We start from the raw sequence: 24,970 nt of genomic DNA, 5'->3' as shown, positions 1-24,970 counted from the left end.
TAAGTCTTCATTCAGAGCTTTTCGACTATATATAAATACGTACGAAAATTTTTTTCACTTCTGTTCGAATCAACTTCATCTCCTTTTTTTTAATTTTAATGTATTGATTTATTAATAATTATTAACCTCTGATTGCAACAAAAATTTTACAATAAATAATTCAATAATAACAGTAAAAAAATGAAAAAATATCATTTAATTAAAAAAAAAAATGTGTACGTAATTAATAGGCGTACAAGGAAGTCATGTGGTGTCCACATCAGATTTTTTCTATTGGAAACCCATATCAATACGAGACATACTGATTTTATCCTACAACAAACTCTACAGGATGAATTCAGTAAGATACAAAACACTGTTAAGAATACTGCATCTCTTTCGTTGATATCTAATATATAAATGATTTGCAAAAAACGTAAGCTCAATATAAATATGTTTAGGCATATTGTTGTATGTAGAAAATAATGTCTTATACTGATTTAGCTGCAGAGGCGTGCCATAAACACGCCCTCCGCAACTAGGCCCTTTGGGCGGGTTGCCCTGGCGGACGGCGTGTCTCTGATTGGAATTATTAGCTGTCCAAAAGTGGACTCGTTTAAAAATAATTTTTTTTTTGAATGATTAAAATTGATATAACGAGAGTTAAATTTTCATTTAACTTTATTAACGAATCGGGATTTCGGCTAGTAATCGGTACATTCCGGTGCCTACTTTTGGTTATAGTTTCATTATTTTATGAAGAAAAACAATCACATACATAAAAAAAATATATATATATATTTTTTTTACTTTTAAGACCATAATGTATCATTTTAGTTCATTTTTTGGCAAGTTCTGACTTTTCTTGCTGATTTGTTGTTTTTCAGCTTTTCTTTTTTGCCAGTAATTTTTAAGGGCTTCAGATCTTCTTGCCCTTTCTTGTTCATAGTACACTCGGCTTATCGTTTTCTTGGGTTTTGATAGGAATCTTGTTTCTTTATTTTTGAATTTCTCATAGTTTCCGGTTTTCGTTTTTAGGTTTTCACGGGTTATGTCTAATTCCTCCATGTCTGATCCATTCGACATCAAAACAGGACTGAGACAAGGAGATGGGCTGTCACCGCTTTTATTCAACTGTGCCCTTGAATTTATAATACGGGATTGGAAAAAAATAAGTAAAGAAAAGTTAAAATAGGAAAAGATACACATACCAACTGTCAACACTGGAAGAGATTGCAGGAAAAAAATTGGTTTAAAAATTTCATACGAAAAAATCAAAATTATGGTGAGAGACCCACTATGCATAAGCAAGGTAAAAATAAACAATATTGACATGGAATGAAAGAATAAGTAAACTCATCAAAGCCACAATAAAAATGCATGTCCATAAACAAAAAAAATAAGACATTATAACTCAGTTATCCAACCAGAAATACTTTACGGATGCGAAACCATATTTGGACCGTACCAGACAAGGTTTACCGACAAACTGGAAAAGATTGAAAGACAGATTCTACGACGATGCATCGGGAAAAACATTAAAAAAGACGGGATTTGGAGAATTATTCCAAACGAAAAGATTTACAAAACGATCATCCCGATAACTAATAAATTTAGAAGAGAATTTCCTTTCTAGGACATATTTTCAGAATGGAAGAGACCAGACTTTCAAAAAGCAGACCGAACTGGTTATACGAATTACAGAAAGACATGGAGGAATTAGACATGACCCGTGAAAACCTAAAAACGAAAACTATGAGAAATTAAAAAATAAAGAACCAAGATTCCTATCAAAACCCAAGAAAACAATATGCCGGGTGTACTCTGAACAAGAAAGGGCAAGAAGATCTGAAACCCTTAGAAATTACTGACAAAAAAGAAAAGCTGAAAAACAACAAATCAGCAAGAAAGAAAGAACTTGCCAAAAAAATGAACTAAAGTGATCCATTATGGTCTTAAAAGTAAAAAAAAATTATATTTTTTACATTTAATTTTAAGGGGGACGGACAAAATTATATTTTGTACTGGAATGTACCGATCACTATACACACTTATATATATGGTTTCACCTGACGACCATGAGATATGTTCTAACGAATCAGTATTTTCCGCTAGTGATCGGTACATACCAGTGCTAACCTAAGGGACACACACACACACACACACACACACACACACACACGGCCTTTAGTAGTGTAGGATAAAAGAAACTTCATGTAATGGAAAATGATCGAACGAAAGTTTTTAGAAGATAAAATCGTCCATAGAGTTCAACGAACATAAAAGTCATACTTGCTTTCTAAATCTTTTCTTTAAAAAATCTGATTTGGACACTACATGAGTTCCTTGTACGCCTATTAAATTACAAATACACATTTTTTGCTGCACTTTATTTAAACTTATTTCATTAAAGTGAGATACGATCCTGCAATGCTATAATAAAGTGAACAGTTATACAATTGCATTGTGGTGGACACCACATTGCATTACATTTTTTTGTAGTGTCCGTATCAATATTTTATATTAGTTTATGTATTAATTTTGGTGCTTGTTGCTCTAGTAGTTGGTGTAAGTCAGAACGTTTCGGATCCGTAACCACGCACGCATCGGTTCGAATCCCGGCTTCATATACATATTTTTTTTAACTTTTTTATTTTTTTATTTAAATATATTGATTTATTTATATTATTTATTTAATATATTATTAACCTTTTTAAAAATGTTTGAATTAAAATGAAAAGTGCACAAGATTTTATTTCACTAATAAATCGATTGATTAATTATTATTTCTCTTTTTTAGACATTTTTGGTCAAGTCAATTTCAATCAAAAGAGGAGAGGTGCACAACTAGATGTCCTAAATCCAAAATTTCAACATCCTATGGCTAATCGTTTTTGAGTTATGTGAGATACATACCGTACGTACATACATAAGCACGTGCAGACGTCACGCGGAAACCTGTCAAAATGGATATTACCGTTGAATTTTGAAAACCGAAATTTTTCGCCATCACAATAATTCCTTTACTTCGTACTAGGAAGTAAAAATCTAATTCGGCAAAAAGTTTATATTTATTGCAAGGGTGGTTTTTCTTTTACATTCTCCATTATCCGGACATTATTTTATTCCGAAATTCAGTTATATCTACGACTAGGTACGACCAATTTTAAAAATTCAAACGGCTTATGTTTTACCATGTTGAATGCTAACGTTTGCATAAAAAAGATGTACACTGGATCATTCGGTTATTTGGTTATCCGTTATTTTTCCGAAATTTATCTATTTCCGGAACGGTATGACCACTTTTAAAAATTCGAACAGCGTATTTTATAGCAGTACAAGGGCTAACTTTAAAATTATGAAATAGAAATAAGAAATCGAAATTAATGATTAAAGTACCGGAAAAAATAGTAAAAATCTTTTAATTACAGTAATTTTTCGTAATTGCAGTAAATATTCGTAATTACAGTAATTTTTCGTAATTACAGTAAATATTCGTAATTACAGTAATTTAAAAGTAAGACATCGTTCTGTTTCTTTGCATTTCAAACAGTTACGAATGAGGTTATAAGTTAGTTTCTGTTGCTTGGTTACAAAAAACATCGACACGTAAATGAATCTGTTACTGTACATCTATTATCAGTCAAGCTATTTATGCATGGGTATCTTATTAGAAAAGGGCAGATTTCCAAGAATTCTGCGTTGGTGAACTAGCTCACTTTTAAAATATAGAAATAAGTTTTTAATACCAGTTATGGTTAAGTTTATTAATTGTAGTTTTACGAGACTTACAGGTTACAAAATACCAAAATTACTATACTTAGTTTTCGCTCAGCTCGTTGGTATTTTAGGACCGGCATTAATTCCACCGTTTCACATAGCCGCTTTGTATTATTTTTGGAGACAGTTCTCAAGGCGTGTTGACAAACGTTATTGTTCTTGTTCGTGTTGGGACACGGTTTTTAAAGGTGGGTGTGTTTAGTACTACTATTAACTTTGGCTTTTGATTTTTGTTTTCTTTAATGTTAACTTATTACATACGTGATTTATGATTTATTTCTAATGAGCTCTTTTGTGATCAACTTAGAATTTTCACGGTAGCGTGTAAATTTCTAACACGAAGACAAAAAAATAATATTCGAATGATTTAATATATTTAGGAGCTATGTATCTATATTGAACTTTAGTAATCTCAAGTTTTTTCAAGTAATATATGCTAAGTTGTGTTTTTCTCTGTTCACCATTTAAGTGATGATGCATGTACATATACGAATAATTTGGTATATATGTGTAAATATTTTTTATCGATTTTTAAATTGATTGAATGAAGGCTTAATTTTTTTTAAACCAGGAGATAATCTGAAAAAATACAGCAGAGTATAATCTGAGTTATACAGCAGATATAATAACACTGCCGAGATAAAATAAAAAATTGAAATTACTAAAATCGAAATTACTAAAATCTTACTAAATATAAATATTACCAAAATATTGTTTTGATTTTGATTAGTATTTCAATTTTTGGTTATTTTGATTTTTTTTTTCAGTTAACAAAATAAAACTTCAACAGAATTAAAAAAAAATAGATTTAGATAAAATTTACTACATTTTATTATTTAAATCTATATTTATTGCATTATTTTCTAGGTTATTATGATTGGACATGTGTATGTATGTATATATATATATATATATATATGTTTAGGAGGGATGAAATGATAGATGAAAATCCAAATGATTACGTACGCCAAATCAAGATTAGCTGATCTAGAATTCATTTTGTATTGTTCAGGGAAATGAATATTTTTAATCTTTGCTCATAATTAAATAAATAACGTCGTATTTAACAGTGCATTAATAAAATATAAATGCACTGGAATATAGATGATAATTTTTTTTAATCTTACATACGAGTAATATCTTTTTTATTTTGTTGAAACAAACATCATAATTAAATTATTTTTGCTGATTTTTGTTTCTTAAACAATAAATTTAAGATTTGCCATTAATATTATTTGCAAATAATTATCCTTTTAAGTTGTATGTGTTGAATTATATTTTTATTTAGTTTTCTCTCTTACTTATATACATGTACTTTTACAATCATTGTTAGCAAATGTTATTTTAAAAATGAATTATTTTACTCTATCTTTGCCACTGTGTCGTAAACAATATCAGAAAGTATATTTAATTAAAATCTAGAGATCAGATAATAATTTTATAAAATTAATTTCTGTAATTTTTGTTACAGATTAAACCAGATTTAAATGTTAACTTATTTGTTTTTATTTGAGAAATATATGGCATAACCTTAAAATAAATAACTTCAATATTGCATTAACAGCTTTACAATGAATAATTTGAACCTAAAGTTTGTTTCAACTTGAAATTATGAAACTGGAAAGAGATAATAGAAAACTGGATTAATGAATAATTTACACTTTATAAACAATTAAAAAAGTAAAACATAAAACACGTTGTATGTAATTTAATAGAGTATTTAAAATGGAAATCTTAAATTAATAAAGACTTTTAACCATAATTGGTTCACTCCCTTTAATACCTAAAATTATTAAAATGCCCAAGGTATGCTTGAGAATATATTATTTTTAAAAAATGGGGTAATATCATTTAGAAGTAGGTGTTTTTATACCTACAAATCATATTTATATTGTAACAAGTCTGGTATAACGGACCTGAGTAACGAATTCCTGCCTTTTAAGAAAAAAGTAGTAGAAAATATAATAATGGGAGTAAAAGAAACACTTTTAGTAAAGGTAACAGGTCCGTTTAACAATTGTCTTTTGTAATAATGCCCACCGATACATTAAATAGATGTTCGTACTGAGAGAAGAGTTACCGGACCAAGATTAGCAATGCATTGGAACGCAAGGGCTCGGTCGATCGTTATAACGCTTCGAGTTTGGTCCGGTCCGGCAGGTAAAGAACACAGGAATATAAATATTACGGGGAAGACAAGTTAAAAGTTAGCTCCGCGAGGAGAGTATACAGATGTGTTCTGCAAATCAGTCTGCGAGACCTCAGTTAAGGAGAATATTCTGCGAGGAGGTCAGTGAAGGAGCGAACTTCGAATGCAGTTTCGATGGAACTAAAGTGATGCCACTAGTAACTTAAGTACACGAAGACAAGAAATGGGTGGGGAGTTACTGTACTACAAGTGAAAGAGATTATGTACTAAATTTCATTCATAAACTGTTAGGGTAGTTTTATTTGTGAACAGCAAATGTATTTGCAGTAGAAGAACTTTATACTCGTCTTATCTATTGTTTTTAATACAAGACTAGTGGTTAAAAGTGTTAAGACTAGCAGTCATGTTATGTCTTTTGTCAATAGGACTGAATTTTGGTTTTCATTATTTATCTACTTGTGAATAAATCCCAACAAGTACTTTTATGCAATCCCAGTGTTTTTTTATGCAATCTCTGATTAGTATTATTATTTGTAGTTTGTTATTGACATTTAATATTATTATTAAATGTTAGATTTTTTTTATTGCTTGTTATTACTATTATTCTGATTATTATTGTGGTTGTGATTAATATTTTTATTATTTGTTCTATTATTGTTGCTTATTATTATTACTATTGTCATTATTGTTGATTTGTCTTGTTTTACTTATGTTTTTAAACCAATAAATTGTAATTATACAAACATTTTCATTTGTCAATCTGTCAATATGCTGATCAAGCCGTGAACACGTGACAGTAGATGTAAACTTTTTCCACAATTATACAGCTTTCATATGATTTTCAGCTGCTCTGCAGTTTAAAATTCTAATTTTTTTGTACTAGGTTTTGGTCAATCGTTTTTACTTGAGAATCACTAGCAGACTTATATTCACTATCAAATTCCACTACACTATTCATAATAAGCTGGATAAAAACTAATACTAATCAATACTGTTGTTTCAGTAACTGAGTACTCATTAAACAAATTTAAAAGTACAGTAACTGTAGAGAAAATTCTTTTTTGCAGATAACAATGATAGGTTGAGGATCACAATATTAAATGCAATATCAGTTAATGACATAAAGATGAAAACGATATTAATTTTATTAGTAGAATGATTAATTTTGATAACTTCATATCTATTTTTACTACTTTTATCTAATATTAATATCTGAAAGCCAAATTACACATTTTATCGGTAGAATAATTAATCTTGTTCTTTAACATTTTTGATATTGTTAAAATGGGTATAATTATAGTCTACTTAAAATTATAACACATTTGATAAACTGTAAGTCTTGAAATTTAGAAAGATGCAGATATGCTTAGCATTTGTACCAAATGAGAAAGTAATGTTGATAACATCTTACCTTGGTAATTATAGAATTAGTATAAAAAAGTAATCAACTATCTCCTATATATGCAAATAGCTTTGTATGTAATTTCAAAACTATTAAGATACAGGATAATGGTTTACAATTCAAAAAGATAAATTGTAAATTTGATTAAAAAAAAACCATTATGTGCTGTTGCATTTAGGGATCTATTTTATTAAGACAGACATATTTTTAAAAATGTTTGTTTATCCAACCTAATAACATGTTTTAATTCTCATTTTGAAACAATTAATTTTCTTCTTTTAAAAAGTAGCCATAAAAATAAAACCAAACACATTCTTTTTTCTCTAATTCTGAAGACTACATAAAAATGTAAAAAATAGATTAGTTACTGCTGTGACCATTTTTTAATAATTTTGAATGTTTTCAGTTAAATATTCTTGGAATGGGTTAATAAATAATCTGAAAAAATTATTCAATTTAATTTACAAACCATCATTTATTATGAAATACCATAATATTAATCAAATATGAAATTTCTGATTATTTTCAGGATCATATGAAAGTGGTGTTGCATCTTATAAACATATATATTTTAATGCAACTACAAATACAGCAAAAATATGGATATTAACAGTAATATTTATTATTGCATTTTATGAATCGTGTTCATATTTAACACTACTAGCAGTTAAGAGGCGACTTCGTTATTCTATGCTTATCTTATTTCTATCAGCTATATTTTCACATTATTATTCATGGTAAGATATATTATTTTTTTAAGACAAAATTACTTAACTGTTTATAAAAGTCAAACATCCTCGCCTTTTTAAATTATATGATTTTATTAACCACCAAAGGCATGGTTGAATTTTTAAATATTTTTTGTTTTATTTAAAATATGGAAAGGTCCAAAAAACCATAGCTCATATGAAAAAAATCTTTGTAAAAATAATAATAGAAATTTATTAAAGGGATTTCCAGATTCCAAAAAGCGCAAGCTCTTTGGAATGTGCAAGTTTTTCATAATCACTTTATATTTGATTTGTACATTTAGAACTTGCTTATACAAAATTTCTAAACAATCTTCATAAAATTCTGTGTGAAAATATTAGCAAAGGGAATTTTGAACCCCTCATGTACTGTGAAAATATAAATTAATACTGTGCAAGATGTTACAAAATATTTTCTTACTAAGATATGACAATAAAAAGTCAAGTTTTGTAAATATTTTATGGTTTGATTATTATTTAGTGCAATTTATTTTACTTTATTTATAGGTGGTCATATTTTAATTATTTGAACGATGATTTTTACTCGCAATGGAATCATCAGCTGTTCTTTTCATGTACTGAATTGTTATCGACCGGCTTTGTTTTATATCTTGCCAACAAGGATGTATCATTTAGCTCATTTAAAGCGTTATGCATTGTTATCATCGCAACTATACATGTTATCGCTGGTGGCATGGATCAGTTTGTAATGAATGTAGTAATGGGTGAAGGCAATTTACATCAGGTTAGTTTTTATTATTTTTATTAATTAACAATTACTTAAAGTATTTGGTAAGTTTTTAAAAGGAATTATAATCTATTCTATAATATCACATTACTTTACTTACTCTTATCATAATACACGAGTTCGTTTACAGAACAAAAACAAAGTGTAATTAGGAATTATTCAATTAATTTGATTTATCATTTTGCTAGTAAATTATGGTTAAAAAAAAATCAAAATGATTTTGGAAAATAGGTAGGAAGGCAACAGAATGGTAACTGTGGATGTGCAATAAGAAACAGAATAGCGAATGGAAATTCTTTTTTATTTTTTTGTCTTCGGTCATTTTACTGGTGTGATGCAGCTCCTGAAGATTCCCTATAGTGCCAGTCATTTCATCTCGATATACCCCCTACATCCCTAAAAATTTATTTTACATATTACAAGCGTTGCCTGTCTGCACAATTTTTCCCATCTACCTGTCCCTCCAATATCAAAACAACTCTTCCAGGATGCCTAATATATGACCTATACGCCTGTCTCTTCTTATAGCTATATTTTTTCAAATGCTTCTTTCTTCATCAATTGTTGCAACACCTCTTCATTTGTCACTTTATCCACCCATCTCATTTTTAACATTCTTCTATAGCATCACATTTCAAAAGCTTCTAATTTTTTCTTTCAGGTACTCTGATTGTCCAAGTTTCATTTCTATATAAAGGTGCGCTCCAAACATATACTTTCAAAAATGTTTTCCTGACTTTTTTAATGCAAGCAAATTATATTTTTGATTGAAAGCTCTTTTGCCTGTGCTGTTTGGCATTCTATATCGCACCTGATTTGTCCATCTTAAGTGATTCTACATCCCAAATAACAAAATTTTTCTACCTCCATAGTCTTTTCTTGTCCTACATTTATATTTAGTGGTCCATCAACATTATTTCTACTACATTTCATTACTTTCATTTTGTTCATGATTATTTTCATGCAGTAGTTCTTGCATAGGATTTCATCCATGCCGTTCATCATTTCTTCTAAATCTTTTTTTTACTCTTGGCTAGAATTACTATATCATCAGCAAATCGTAGTACCTTTATCTTCATCTTGCACTGTTACTCTGGACTAAACTGTTCTTTAACATTAACTGCTAGTTCAATGTAAAGATTGAAAAGCAATGGGGATAAGGAACATCCTTATCTGACTCCCTTTATTACTGGTTCTTTCTAATGATCATCAATTACTGTTGCAGTTTGCATCCTGTGAATGTTAGAAATTGTTTCTCTATATCTATACTTGAACTTTACATTTTTAAAAGCTGAACATTTTATTCCAGTCTACGTTATCAAATGCCTTTTCTAAGTCTATAAATGCCATGTATGTTGTTTTGTTTTTCTTTAATCTTCCTTCTACTATTAATCTGAGTGCTAAAATTGCTTCCCTTGTCCCTATAATTTCCTGAAACTGAATTGGTCTTCTAACACTTCCACTTTCCTCTCAATTCTTCTGTACAGAATTCTAGTTAAAATTTTTGATGCATAAGTAGTTAAGCTAATAGTTCTGTATTCTTCACATTTATCTGCTCTTGCTTTCTTTGGTATCCTGACAATAACATTCTTTTTGAAGTCTGATGGAACTTCCGCTTTTTCATAAATATTACACACCAGTTTGTATAATCATCTTTGCTTCCACCCCAGCACTGCACAGAAATTCTGTAGGTATCCCATCTAACCCAGGAGCCTTTCTTCCATTAAAATCCTTTAATGATCTATTAAATTCAGATATCAGTATTGTATCTCCTTTTTCATGCTCTTCTTCCTCTATAACACCAGTTTCTAATTCATTTCCTCCGTATAACTGTTCAATATATTCCATCTACCTATCAACCTTTTCTTTCATATTATAAATCGGTATACCATCTTTATTTAACACATTATTAGATTTTAATAGATGTGCCACAAAATTCTCCTTAATTTTCCGGTATGCTTGGTCTATTTTACTAATGATCATTTCTCTTTCCATTTTGAAACTTTTCTTTAATCTACTCTTCTTTCGCTAATTTTCACTTCTTGTTTATAGTATTTCTTAATTGTCGACAGGTTCTTTTACCTTCTTTATCACTAGCATTCTTATACTTTCTATGCTCATCCATCAGCTGCAATATATTCTCTGATGTCCAAGGTTTTCTACCAGTTCTCTTTGTTCTGCCTAAGTTTGTTTCTGCTGATTTAAGAATTTCCTTTTAACATTCTCCCGTTCTTCTGCTATATTTTCTGCCTTATCTTTTTTATTTAGACCTCTTCGATGTCCTCCTCTAAAATCTTCTTTACTTCCTTTTCCTCACGCTTGAATTCCACAGATTCATCTGACAACTTTTCTTCAGGGTTTTAAATCCCAATCTACATTTCATTATCACTAAATTACGGCTGAAATCAATGTCTGCTCTTGAATATACTCTGCAGTTAATTGATTTCTAAATCTTTATGGAAATTATATCTTCATATATATTTTAATGCATTAGACAAAAATTCATCTCTTTGTAACATTTTTTTTTCTGACTCATCTTTTCTGCATGTCCAGGGTAGTAGTTTTATTCTTACAAAATTGTAAATATAGTTGAAAAAAATTAGAATTCTTTAAGTAAATTTATAAATAATTGAATACTCTTGGAATGTCTGTGCATACTTAAAATATGTGTTTATGTACACTTACATGTTTTAACTTAATTTATAGGTAAATGTTCCAAAAATTATTGAAACAATAAAAAACTAATATAAAATAAATTATGCCATTAATCAGACACAAATAAAACAAAAATATATAATATACAAGAATAAAAATTACAAAAACTAAAAAATTCCATTTAATCAATAAAGTAACGATATGAAAATATCTTTTTATGTCAATTTAGCATCTACGGTGTTGCCATTGCTATTATCTCACCGGAAGAACCAAGAAAATATTACAATACATTTACAATCAGGTACATATTAACTGGATAAAAATTATAATATAAGAACCATTTATTAATAAAAACATATTTAAAATATCTACTTTCCCATCATTCTTATCATATTTACAGGGACTTTCCAGTTAAAAACAAATATGATTCTTGATGGTTAGAGTTTGAAATTTGTTAAAAAAAATTAACCTACAATTGGTAGTTTTTTTGAAGTTGTGAAACCTTTATATTTATAATTAATGATAATGTGGTTAATTCCAAATATTTATGTGCATAATTACCATCATTTATGGCCATAAAACCTTCTCAAGTTGTAAAACTATTTAATAAATATAATTTAGAAAAAAAATAAAAGTTTGTTAAAGGGTTTAAAAATTATTATTATACTTAATAATTTTTTTATTAAAATAACAGAATATTGTTTTTGAATGAAGGATTGTGTTTTATGTATATTTTTGAGCTTTGTAAACTAAGTTCGAATCCGAAATTAAGAACAATTCATGCCATACGTTTCATTAATAACAAAAACATACACACTTGTTCATATGTAGACTTGACTTCATCTTTGAACAACTTGTTCAAAAAATAAACTTTTTTCTTTTGTACTTATAGATAATTTTTAGACTTGAGTTGGCATCACTGTGTAGTATAGGAACTAATGAATGACCCCTACTTTTCACGTATGTCTACATCCATTAGTTTTTGAGTAGCGTTCATTTAGATGAGGTTTTGATGCCTAGGGCAATTTTTGCAATGTGTGACATGGACAAAGAACTGCAGTGAAATTTTGTGTTAAGTTGTGTAAACATTTTACTGAAACCCACAAAAATGTTCAAAATTCTTTGAGCCACACACAATGTTATGAGTGGTTCAGCCATTCCAAAGTCAATTGCCACTACTACCTAGAAGTCTTGGCACTGCACAAAATTCGTATTACTCTGCAGAAATGTGAGGAAGAATAGACTTGAACTGGGCATAATTCGTAGTCCTTCACCATGACGCAAGCTAATAATTTAAGGTGTCATCCTTCACCTGCCCTAGGTCCCTGCTAACTTTATTGATTTCCAAGATTAAAAGTGGTGTTAAAAAACAATATGAGACAATAGGAAGTAAAAATTATCCGCAGAAGGCCCTGAAAGCTATTTTGAAAAATCTGTCTCACAGCAGGAAGGAATGTAGGGAAAATTTATATAACAATACATTGAGGAGATTAATGGTGAAAATATACAATAAAAAATCTGATTATTTTTTGAGCAGACCTTTTGATACATTTATGTATATAATTTTGTAAAATCGATCCTTTCAACATTCATATCACCTCTATTTGAATAAATCAAATATGTGTGATTTAACACGATCCACCCAAGTACAGAAAATAAATAAAATAAAATGACACTCACCTTATTTTTTCGTATGTTTACTACAAAAGTACTTTTGCGGTAACCCGCATCTTCATTTGTAGATATTTTTTGTAAAATACTTTGTATAAATTTACAAATTAAACATAAAAATTAAAATTACATAAAATTATATGACTTCAATTAAAATAAAAACATAGTACATGTATATGGCCAGCCAATACTATAGTGTTGGCTGGCCATACTGAAGATGCGGGTTACTGCGAAAGTACATAAGTAGAAATCATATGACAAAGGTGAGTGCCATTTTATCTTATTTAATTTCTGTAATATATATATATATATACATGTATATGTATGATTCAACGTGATCCACCCATATATATATATACACACACATGAAATATCTGAAATAAAGTTATGAGACTGGTTCAGAAAAACTTTTATTTACAATCCATATATAAATGGACTCTATCACCTGCGAAATAGTTCCCTTGGGAAGCCATGCAATGCTTCAAATAGTGTTCCCAGTCTTCATAGCAGTGTTTGAATTCAGAAACTGTAATACTCTTCACATGGTCAGTTGCATTTTTAAAAATGTTTTCTACTGTTCCAAAATGTTGTCTTTTGAAGTGTTTTTTAAAGTTAAGAACAGGAAAAAGTTGCAGGGACTCAAGTCAGGTGAATAAGGTGGTTGAGGAACTACAGGAATGTTTGCCAAAAACTCATCAATTGAGAATGTAGGTGACAAGGTGGACTGTCATGATACAGCATCCAGTTGTCTTTAATGGCTGATCTCACGTGGGCAACTCTTTTCCACAGTCTTTCAAGAATTTCTTGGTAAACATATTGATTTAGTCTGTCCTGTAGGAAAAATTCCTTACGGACAATGCCTTTACTATCGAATAAACAAATTAGCATGATTTTTGGGGACGTGGTGAGTTTAAAGTGTGCCACTCCTTGCTTTGGCATTTTGTTTCTGGGTCATTCTCAAATATCCAAGATTTATCACCAGTAATAACATTTTTTTAGAAATCAGGAGCAGTTTCAATTTGCCTTAGAAGATTGTAGCACACTTCCACCCTGCTCTTTTTCTGTTCAACAGTAAGGTTTTTTGGGACCAATTTTACACACTCTTTTCACATCCAATTCATTTGCCAAAATTTGATGGACTGTGGTAGGGTTCAAATTCAATTGTTCTGCAATCATTCTGACAGTTAATCGCTGATCGGACTGTATCAAGTCTGATTTGCTGAACATTGTCGTCACTTTTTGAAATTTACAGTCTTCCAGAGCATGGATCATTCACAACTGATTCCCAGCCATCTGAAAATGCTTTAAAACACCTGAAAACTTGAGTGTCATCTCCATATGCCCTTTTTGAATTTTGAAAAAGTTTCAATAGCATTCTCACAGAGTTTAACACAAAACTAAAAATATTAATACTGAATATAAATCAGCTGTTCATATAACCATATGCTTACTAGTAACTTTACAGTGTTGTCACTGTGTCTGCCAAAAAAATGTGGCAGCCACTTTGGCTGCCACATCACTTTTACTGCATTCTGTAATTTTGAAGGAAAATTGCTGATTGCCCTGTTATGCTAGCTTCCGAACAGGTCAATTTGAAATAACTTTTTCATTTTTTTTTCAGATAATAAGAGATATTAATTTGATGATACCAGATTTCTTACACATAATACTACCTTTATTACAGCTTCGTATGAATTTAGGTTATTGTAATCACAAAGGAAGTAAATGTTCTAGGGTGATGTTATGTTCATTACAATCACAACCAAATCTGAAGAAAGAATATCTAATGGTAACAACATGTTTGTTTATTTGTTTTATTGTTTGTTTACATCTATAATTATTATATTATCATTTCTTTACAGTATTTATTTAAAAAATTAAAAACCCTAAACAGAGGTTATATTTACATGATACATACTTTTCGATAAAAAATGATTGAAACTAAAAAAATACATAGATAGAATAGGTACTATTAGCATTAGCGTAATGTTAGTATCATATTGGATATTCATAATTAGTACAAGTAGCATAATATGTAAAACAACGGATATTGATGGAAAGTTGAGCTTTGTAGAATGATAGCAATTTAAATGTCTAATTTTCATAGGATAGGAAAATATTTTGATAACCCAAATTTTTGATTATAATTATACTGAAATGTCTAATTATGGTGATTCTAGAGAGAGGTTTAATAGAGCTGTATCTGAAAGTTAATAGTTAAATAATTGATGTGTTGTAATTTATAGACATATCTAATGTGAAGTAGAACAATTGAGGAATCTACTTTTGTGAATGTATTATTATGTAAAGATTGTTCCTTTTTCTAGTAAATACACTACGACATTTATTACAAAAGTAACTATGTACATCATTATCTCAAAATTTAAAATTGCGGAAAAGTTTGATGGATTTCAAAATAGTCTAGTAACAATTAAAATGAAAAATCTAAAGCATTTTTTATTTATATGAAGTAGAGTAGGTTAAACTTTTTGAAATCTGTTAAAAGAAAGTAAATACAAATAAAAAAAAAACATTTAGAGACTTTTTATTAAATATGAAAAAAAAATTGTATACACTTTTGATAATCATTAATTTAAATTGGTTCATTTAAGGTGTTGAAGATCAATTTTCTAAAGGTGATAACAGCCACTGGTAGATTCAGGATTATTTTTTGTGGAAATTGAGAACATTAGAATATATTTTTATAATTTTAATACTATCAAATAAACAGCGAGGCAGATATCACTCTGATAGATGCAAACACTATTTAATGCATAGTACAAGTAATTCATAGGGCGATTTCTAATCTACAGTTTAGTATAACTGCATGGCTCCATACAACGTATCTAAGGAGTGAGCAGCATGTTGTGACAGTTGAAACCACTGTCACTTTATGATGGTTAACTGAATTAAATTCTGAAATTAATTTCTTTTCTGTTAATTTTGTTGATAATACATTTCATAATGAAATTTTTTTTACTAAAAATCATTTAAATACTTTGGAACATTCAATAGCAAATCTTGTTTTAAAAAGTTTCTTAAATATATTAAAGATAGTTTATGAGAAATTATATGGGGATATATGTTTTATCTTGTTTTTAGACATTCAGGTTTGTACAATTCAAAATAAGGAAACCCTAGAAGAGAAAGATAGGCCTGGCTATCTAAATTCTATTGATAATGAGCAAGATTCTAAAGTTTTTCAGGCCCCCTCAAGGTGTACCGTAAGATGGCAGCCCCCTTTATAATGTATTGTAAATAATGTATATACACATATTTTTTTTACACTGGCCTATTTCCAATTTTTTTCATAAAAAGCATATACAATAATCATGTTTAGACTAAAAAAAAAAATAAAAGCAAACAGAGATATTACAATTTTTTTATTTTTACAGTTTGAACTTTAAAGAACATTAAAATGAAATAAAAAACAAATTACAAAGAAATATAACATGCTCATAAACTGTTTTTAAAAATTAATCAAAATGTATTCATGAAAGTTTTAGTAAACACTTTTAATGTGATGGGAGGGTTTGTTTTTTTTCTTCACAAAGTTTTATAAAACGGGGTGAGATGTCTGACAGAGCAACTCTTAGTTCTTTGCCGATATCTAGTTTTCCATGATACTTGGACTTCTTAGATGCAAGAGCAGAAAATCTTGTTTCACATAAAGTTGCATTCTCAAACCCTTTTCGTACAAACTGGGGTACTCTTTTGTTATACTTATCCAGAAACCTGACAATGAGTTTTCTTTTTCAAATCCTACTTTTAATGAGTCATCACAATAAAAATCAGTGAGCTCTTCTTGTTCTGTCAAACTTGATGAACTAGTTTCCTTCACCTCTTGAAATGAGTATTTCATCCAATAAAATGATTGAAGGTCATCTTAAAAATACTCATGAATTTTTTTTTGTAGAATCGAAAGATGTTTCACCAAAAAGTTGTAAGCTCTTGAGGAAGCTGTTCACACCCAACTTCTTACAGCATGTTCAGCAATGTAGGAAAGTTCAAGTCAAGTTTTTTCACAGCAGCTTCCCATAGCGACAGCTTCTTAACGAAACATTGCACTTTTTCGTTACAGGTAAGAATATTGGCATTTCCGTTCTGAAAGACTTATTCAAAATATAGGGTTTTCCAAAAATATCTGCAAGGTACGCTAGCTTCAAGAGGAACTCCATGGAATAATTCTGCTGAAGGTTGGTTGCAATCTCTTACAACATATACACTACATTTATAAGTGTAAATATTCTATTTAAAACATTTCCCCTTGACAGCCATTAAGCTTCAGTGTGAAACAGTAATACTGTGTGTTCTGAACCCACATCCTTCACACAAAAGAGTAAACAACCTTGACTGGAGTGGCTGTGCTTTGATTGTTTTTGTGGCTGTGCACGAATTGTTTTATCAACAACTTGAAGAACTTCATTTAAGTTTGGACTCCGGTCTTTCAAGGCTAGTGCCTCTTTGTGAACAATGCAATGGTTCCATTTGATGTTTGGGGCAACAGCTTTACCAAACCTTGAAGTCTAGTGTATTGTCCTGCCATAGCCCTGGCACCATCCATGCATAACCCAATGCCATTTCTCCCACTGCATATTATTTTCCTTAAAAAAGTTGTCAATAATCTCTCAGTAGTGATGGTGGAAAATGGCTCACAAAATCATTTCTTCTTGAATGTCTGTCATCAATAAATCTGACACTAAGCCAATAAGTGAGAATGTCTTGTGTTTATCAGTTGCTTCATCAATTTGAAGGCCAAAAATAGGTTTTTTTTTAGTTTTTCCATTAATTGCTCATTCATATTTTCACAAATATTTGATATTCGCTGTGACACAATGTCATTCGAAAGATGGATGAATTTTTTCTTGCTGTGCATTCCATTTCTGAACATTGTGGAAATAATATCAACAGCTGATAATAGGAAGAAATTTGCCTATTGTGTGTGGCTTTTTACATTTGGCAATTTTATGAGAAATCTTAAAAGACACCAAAAGAACTTTGGAAGCCACTGTTGTCATTTTTGTAAATGTTTGCTGAGTAGATTTAAAGCTATTCAGCTTGTGAGAAATGTATTCTTTAGGCTTGTTTACTAACCCACCAGGTTGGTCTAGTGATTAACGCGTCTTCCCAAATCAGCTGATTTGGAAGTCGAGAGTTACAGCGTTCAAGTCCTAGTAAAGCCAGTTATTTTTACACGGATTTGAATACTAGATCGTGGAAACCGGTGTTCTTTGGTGGTTGGGTTTCAATTAACCACACATCTCAGGAATGGTCGAACTGAGAATGTACAAGACTAAACTTCATTTACACTCATACATATCATCCTCTGAAGAATTATTTAAACGGTAGTTACCGGAGGCTAAACAGGAAAAAGAAAAGGCTTGTTTACTAGTTCTGCATGTTTTTTTCTAAACGCCTCCTTAATTTGATAGGTTTCATGCTATCAGATGCTAATACAGTCAAGCAAACTACACATTGAGACCATTCTTCACCACTGATAGTAATTTAGTGAATCCTAGAGACAAATAATTGTCAATCATGCCTTCTTTGTTTTGCGTTCCGCACTGAATTTGAAGTGCTTGCAGCTGCTTCCTTGGTGTTCACACTACTGATATCAATTCTCGAATTTTATTATGGCTGCTTTATGTACATGTACTACTACTTTGACCACTCATCAAAAGTCTCTTTGTTCAGTTTTTGGTCAAGGTCGCAGACACAACATTGTTAGAGAAACCAGTTATGCTGATTTCGCATTAAACAGACTAGGGTTTGCCAACAAATCAGTGAATGGTGTTATAAACAAGATAACCCAAAGTTGTTTATTATTACAATTCTGACCTGTGTGCAAATGCCGTTACCAGCTGTCGTCAGTCTGCTCTCTGTGTGCGTTGGGTGTGTTAGCTTCGGTGCTGTGTGCATAGTTCTTTTGTTGTCAATATATCGTCGCATCAAACTCTTTACAAGATTTTAGTGTTCTAAAGACTTTATTTAATGTTTTACTTTCTGTTCACGGCTGTTTCTGTATTGTCGGAAAAGCTAGAATTAGATTATTTTTTTAAGTGAAATGTTTGCTCGGTAAGGCTCGTCGTGCTATGTGTTTTCGTACTGTGAGTTAAAATTATATGTCTGAATTCTTGTTTTTTTTTAATTTTGTGAATGTAATAATTATTCTCAGTTAAGTCTTCTCTTCTTGTGTTTCTAGTATAATTATAAATTAAACAAACTTCAAATAATGCTGAAGTGCTGTTTTATTTGTTTTTTTTTTTTTTATTCGTAATCACTACTCAATCCAGACCATCAGATCCTCTCAGAACACTCTTCATTCTTAAACGTATTATTAAAATAAAGTAAACACAGAGCACACCAAAACTTACTACTGAACAGAATACTTAATTAATTTTACATGAGGTAGAAACATAATCTCAATACTGTAAATGTGGTTTGACGCTGAACGCTGGATTGAATGGTGAATCAGTGTTGCCATCCTAAAAAGACAAATAATCACATTAAGCTCACTTAATAATTGTACATTTTGCTAAAACTGTATTATATTCAACTAATTTTTTGTTTAAATGAAATAAATGGATGCTTATTAAAAATGTTTAGGTTTTAGAAAAATGCTTCTTTTTGATCAATTGTGAAAACACAATAGATTTGCATCTTTAATTCAATATGTTTAAAATTAAAAGCTTTTAATTTAATTTTCCAAACTGTTTTACTAATAAAATATAAATTAAAGACAATCATGTGATTGTGAGAATGATTGACTGCATAGAGACAGTTCAAAAACTTAGTTGAAGATTTGTCAAGAAAAAGATTTACTTTATATTTTATAATGCTTTCCTTATCAGGTCATTATAAACATGTCTGAACAGATGCAAAAAATATCCTACTAAGTGACAAAATAAAAAAATGCTAAATCTGATTGTGACAAGAGTCTGAAACTGTTTTCACTGCTATCCACAACTAAACATCAGTGTTAATGGAAATAATTATGATCAAACAGCGAGAAAAATTATCTTCAGAAGTTGAATATAAAGACAATGCTAGTGTGTTTTTACAATAGTAAGAGTTGAATAATTAATAGCTGTTAGCTATTCAGAAGTTATTCACTTCTCTTAAACTTATGAATTTACCTAAAAAATAAACTGCCGACATTTTTATTTAAGTGTTCTGGAGTGCTTATAGAGAGAGGATTCACTTATTTGGCCTCAGTTTTCTTCTTCATGATAATGGACCTAACCACCAGGAAATAGTTTTTAAACAATATTTACTCTGAAAAATATGTTTGTTCAATTGTAATTCATTCTCTGGATTTATTTCTGCATGGTTATTTCCTATTATAAAAATTAAAGTTGCTGTTGAAAGAATGTTTCTCAAGAGAAAAAAATGCTCAGAGGTCATCTTAGTCCTTGCTAGATAATGACATCACTGTTTTGGTCCGGAAAGGATCTACTTTAAATTAAAAAAAATAATATTCATTTTTGTTTTGTTTGTATTTAGTTTCATGCTTGTCTCAATACCAAATTCTCAGATTACGAGCATTCTAAATGTTACAAGGCCCTTTTTTGTAAAGTCAAATAGTATGAAACATGAATGAATGTATGAATACTGTAAATGAATGAACCATGGAAAATCAGTTTTAGAAAATCCAAAATTATTTTATATTTTTGTAAGTATTATAAGAAATAGATGGTACAGAAATTTAAATAAAATTAAATATGTATAACCTGAATCAAGAGTTAAAACAGAGTGAAGAGTTATCAACAGAAGTAATCATTTTGAGAATCTACAGATAACCTAAATATAATGTTTCACTAATGGTATCATGATAGGAAAAAATTAAATTATACAGTAAATTTCTGTAGGCTGCAAAGCCTACTTAAATGTAATTAAAAAAAAAAAAAATAGTTTTTAGCAATGGGATATTTTTTTGAGCAAATAAAACATTTTAACACTTTTTTTGTTGAAAATTGAATGTTTGCAATAAAGTTACAGGTTTGATGATCACAACATTAAATGACATTACTTGTAGTTGGGCTTAAAAATAGTAAAATTTTTAAGTTTCTGACAAATTATTAATGCTGATAAGGCTCTTAAGTATAAGTTGATTTGTGTACTTAATTTTTTTAAACAGTAATGTGTTGATACCGGATTTGTAGTCCAACAAATTAAAAAGCAAAGCAAAAACAAACGAAAAAGGGTAGTGGAGAATAAAATAGAAATGAAATGACACATTTTAAGGAAATGTAATTGAATCTTGTTTAATGTAAAAAAAAGTATGACCATATGAATCATGTGCAGGGCATTAGAAGGTCAAAAAGTGAAAGTCCAGATGAAAAACATTGTGAAAGATAAAATCAACACATTGAGATGACATGTTGATTAATTAAAATATTAGTGGCCATGACAGTAGGTAAAGTAGTTACAATTAATATATACTATTATTAAGCAAGAAAATACAATACTTATTTTTCTTACTTTTTTTAACTAAGAGATGCTCACTGTGATCTTTTGGATCCACCAATGGCTGTTGTAACCATTGTTTTACAAGAAATAACAAAATAATAAAAAAAAAATTAGAAATATCAGTTTTAATATGTAGTACTTAAATATATGACATAAATAATTTATTTTTTTGGAGTGAAAACAAAATCGTGTGCCTAGAATCATGTAGAATACTACTAGTGAATACTACATTTAGAAATATTTGTTCAAAATGTAACAAAAATTGTATTTTAGCCAGTAAATGAATTTATAATTTTTTTTTGTGTTGTAGGTATAATTTATAGTAATTCATAACTGAGAATAATAGTGCATTACTATTAAACCACGGATACTTATTTATAAAACATTTTTTTTTTTAATTTTTGAGGTTATACTGGCTTAAAAGATGAAAGCACAATACGTGAGTTATCTAATTCCAAAACTGGCAATCTCCAATTCGGAAAATTTTTCAGGAGATGAAAAAACTGTTTTACCAATTAATTTTACATGATATAATGTAATAAATTCACTTAATACACCAAAATCATCGGTTTTCAGTACTAAAATTTTTATTTGATAAAATGAAAGGATTTTTTTATCTCAAATTTTTGTTTGGAGATGATTGGTTTTGAAATAAAATTTTGATTTGGCCGGTTTTGGAATGAATATGAATCAGATGAATTGAATTATTATTTAATAATAAAACTAAAAAAATAGAATGATCTTAGAAAATCTTCTTTATAATGCATTAATAATATTTTCAATACAAATGTAAATATCAGTGATAAAACACATTTTTTACAAAAGAAAACGAACAGCAATGGAAAGTAATTTTAGGGAAAAGTTTTCAAAATTTAAGCACACTCTTTTCCTTCTAATTGACATTCATCAGTACCATAGCAGTGTTACTTTTCATAATTAAAACAAGCACAAAAAATATGACATCATTAAATTTCCTGTCTGATTGATCTATATTTTGACAGAAGTTCATTAATGTCTTTCAACTTCACAACCTTAACAACATTTTTTCCTTCAGCAACACTCTCAGGACTTATAAGTGAAATATCTATACCTGAAAAAACTGTTTAAATTAAAATAAATTTTAAAAACATAGAAATTCTAGATTTTTAATAAGTTACATTGTTTATTAAAATTAATGCCCTTGCTTTATTAAAATTTAAACCATATTCAATGAAAAATTAAAATTTCTTACTTTTTTTGAAAACTTAATATGGTATTGTGATTGTAATCAACTTCCACCTTATCCTTGGGATTCCTGCTTTGTTGTTAATGATGATCCTTTTGGCTGGGCTGAATTAATAATGCCAGGCAAAGTGATTCCAGTCATAAACAAGACCAACCACTGAAATGACAGTTCTGTGTTCTGAAAGTATATTTTTGTAGTCAGAGGGGTTTACTATTGTGTCTACTTTTAACATGATTTTCTATCCTCATGAAAACATGATTAGAAGGGAGATAAGAATGTTTAACCACTGCAAAAATGAACTGTATTACTTTAATCTGTTCTGGAGCTTCATCAGTAAACCACTTAAAGAGCATTGCCATAAGAACTGAATTCTTATTTTGTCCACCACAACATAAATCAAACTGCTGTAGCAGCAGCAGCAGCAGGAAAATTATACAAACTGAAACAGTTGTAAATAGCCGAAGCAACCTCATTCCAACCTTTTGTGTAATTTGCCTCATTCCATTCATAAATTAATGTTTTCCTTGATTTGATGGCACTTTAAGCAACCAATTACAACTGTCAAATTATATTAATCTATTAATATAGTTGGCATATACAATAAGGTGATTTGTTCAGGCAGTTTGGGAACAACTTGATTTTTCTGCAAAAGTAAAATATTACAACTTGATTGGTTTTTTTAACATAACTTTTGAAATTATTGTTTAAACTGTTGTACATACATGGATCTTTGTAGCAGTTAGCTCGTTCCTTTTACCCTCATCATTTTCTAACTTAATTTTTTCTGAAAAATGATTTGAACAAACATCTATTTGGGGTGATCCAAATCCAATATTGAACCATGTGAAACGTTTTTAAAATATCTTTCTTTTACACTTAAATTTTTGTCAGTAACCTGCTGCTGGATACATTCGCCACATTTTTCTAATGTTCAACTTTTAACTTAAATACTCTTCCTAGAGTAATGAGTTTCAACTGCTTTAAAACTGCTTATGAAAGATTTGACTGCTTCTAATTTGGGTTTGTAAACCTCAGTCAGACGTCGAAGACTGTGGGGTAGGTAATTTACCTGCACGGTTTTTGACAGGCATACAGCCAGTCTTATAAATCTGTTGAGTACACTCCGTATTACCTGTTTATCTCTTGACCGATGGAAATTAAAATTAAATGAATCGATAATGTCAGCTTTTTCAATGAATTATATTTGAATGCTACCGTAATATGTTCAGTTAGGCAACTTTGCAGGCTCTGCAGCAGAATATTGCTACAATTTGGAAATATATTTTTTCCCCCACTTTTTCGTATTCCTAACTTTCTACTAACAGGAATTGGATAAATATTTATTTAATAAATAAAATAACAAATATACCTTAAACGATTCCATGTGATTACACAGTTAAAACACAATACATTTGTCACGTATGTAACTGAATATAGAAATAAAAAGTAAAACTAACTTTTAAAAGTTATTAAATACTAGTTCAAAGCACGAACTTAAATGCAGAATACTGCTAAATAACATGTACACAAAATACAGACGACCACGGTATGATCGACACACAACTTGTGCAGGTTATAAACGTCTGGGTGAGTAAAGCTGATGTAGCACTACCAAACCCAATGGCTGTTGTATTGGTGATTGAGGCTTCGCAAATCAGCTGATTTCGAAGTCGAGAGTTCCAACGTTCAAATCCTAGTAAAGGCAGTTATTTCTATACGGGTTTGAATATTAGATCGTGGATGCCGGTGTTTTTTTGTGGTTGAAGAGTTTTAAATTTAGACTGTAGAAGACTACATTCACAAATATACATACATACATCCTCACTCATCCTCTGCGTTAAAGTTCCACCACCATTGGTGAAAGTTCCAACTGATGAAGATGGACGGTTCTGGAATGTACCGTATTTTTATAAATGCAATAACTAGTTTATAAAGGCTGGTTTTGGAGCAAATTCATTTGTGGTAGATGCGTATTTGACTACTGTCAAAGAACACATAAAAAACAGGTTTCTCAAATTTTTAGAGCTGGCCGGTTTTGGAATTAGACTACTCAAGTTAGGCAGTAAATTAATGTTATCCAGTTTTAGACCTTGATAAAATGGTTTCATTATTATGCCATAATGATATGAATATCACTAATGTA

At 29.7% G+C, this 24,970-nt stretch overlaps 1 protein-coding gene and 1 long non-coding RNA gene across 9 annotated transcripts in view; one reads left to right on the top strand and one right to left on the bottom strand.

Moving 5' to 3' along the window:
- The first annotated feature begins 3,549 nt into the window (after window positions 1–3,549).
- LOC142330559 (uncharacterized) overlaps window positions 3,550–24,970 on the top strand; it is a 45,736-nt gene continuing 24,315 nt past the window's right edge. For 4 of the 8 annotated variants that reach the window (XM_075375915.1, XM_075375911.1, XM_075375914.1 and 1 more), the window contains exons 1-4: window positions 3,550–3,947; window positions 7,840–8,047; window positions 8,567–8,804; window positions 14,755–14,922. In XM_075375915.1, the coding sequence (XP_075232030.1) occupies window positions 3,734–3,947; window positions 7,840–8,047; window positions 8,567–8,804; window positions 14,755–14,922 (828 nt within the window). In that variant the 5' untranslated portion in view covers window positions 3,550–3,733. Of the gene's footprint in view, window positions 3,948–7,839; window positions 8,048–8,566; window positions 8,805–14,754; window positions 14,923–17,214; window positions 17,450–24,970 lie in introns of those variants that run through there. The other 4 variants (XR_012757807.1, XR_012757806.1, XM_075375912.1 and 1 more) reach the window with 3 other exon arrangements.
- On the bottom strand, window positions 19,456–24,769 carry LOC142330561 (uncharacterized). Its single transcript, XR_012757808.1, has 2 exons — window positions 24,197–24,769; window positions 19,456–19,618 (listed from the first exon to the last, which is right to left on the bottom strand). It is a non-coding gene; the product is annotated as an uncharacterized LOC142330561 (long non-coding RNA).

This window comes from Lycorma delicatula, chromosome 9 (genome assembly GCF_047948215.1).
Source record: "Lycorma delicatula isolate Av1 chromosome 9, ASM4794821v1, whole genome shotgun sequence".
In the NCBI taxonomy this organism is placed as follows: domain Eukaryota; kingdom Metazoa; phylum Arthropoda; class Insecta; order Hemiptera; family Fulgoridae; genus Lycorma; species Lycorma delicatula.
Note: the sequence above shows the minus strand (reverse complement) of the source record. Positions and strands in the feature narration are given on the sequence as shown.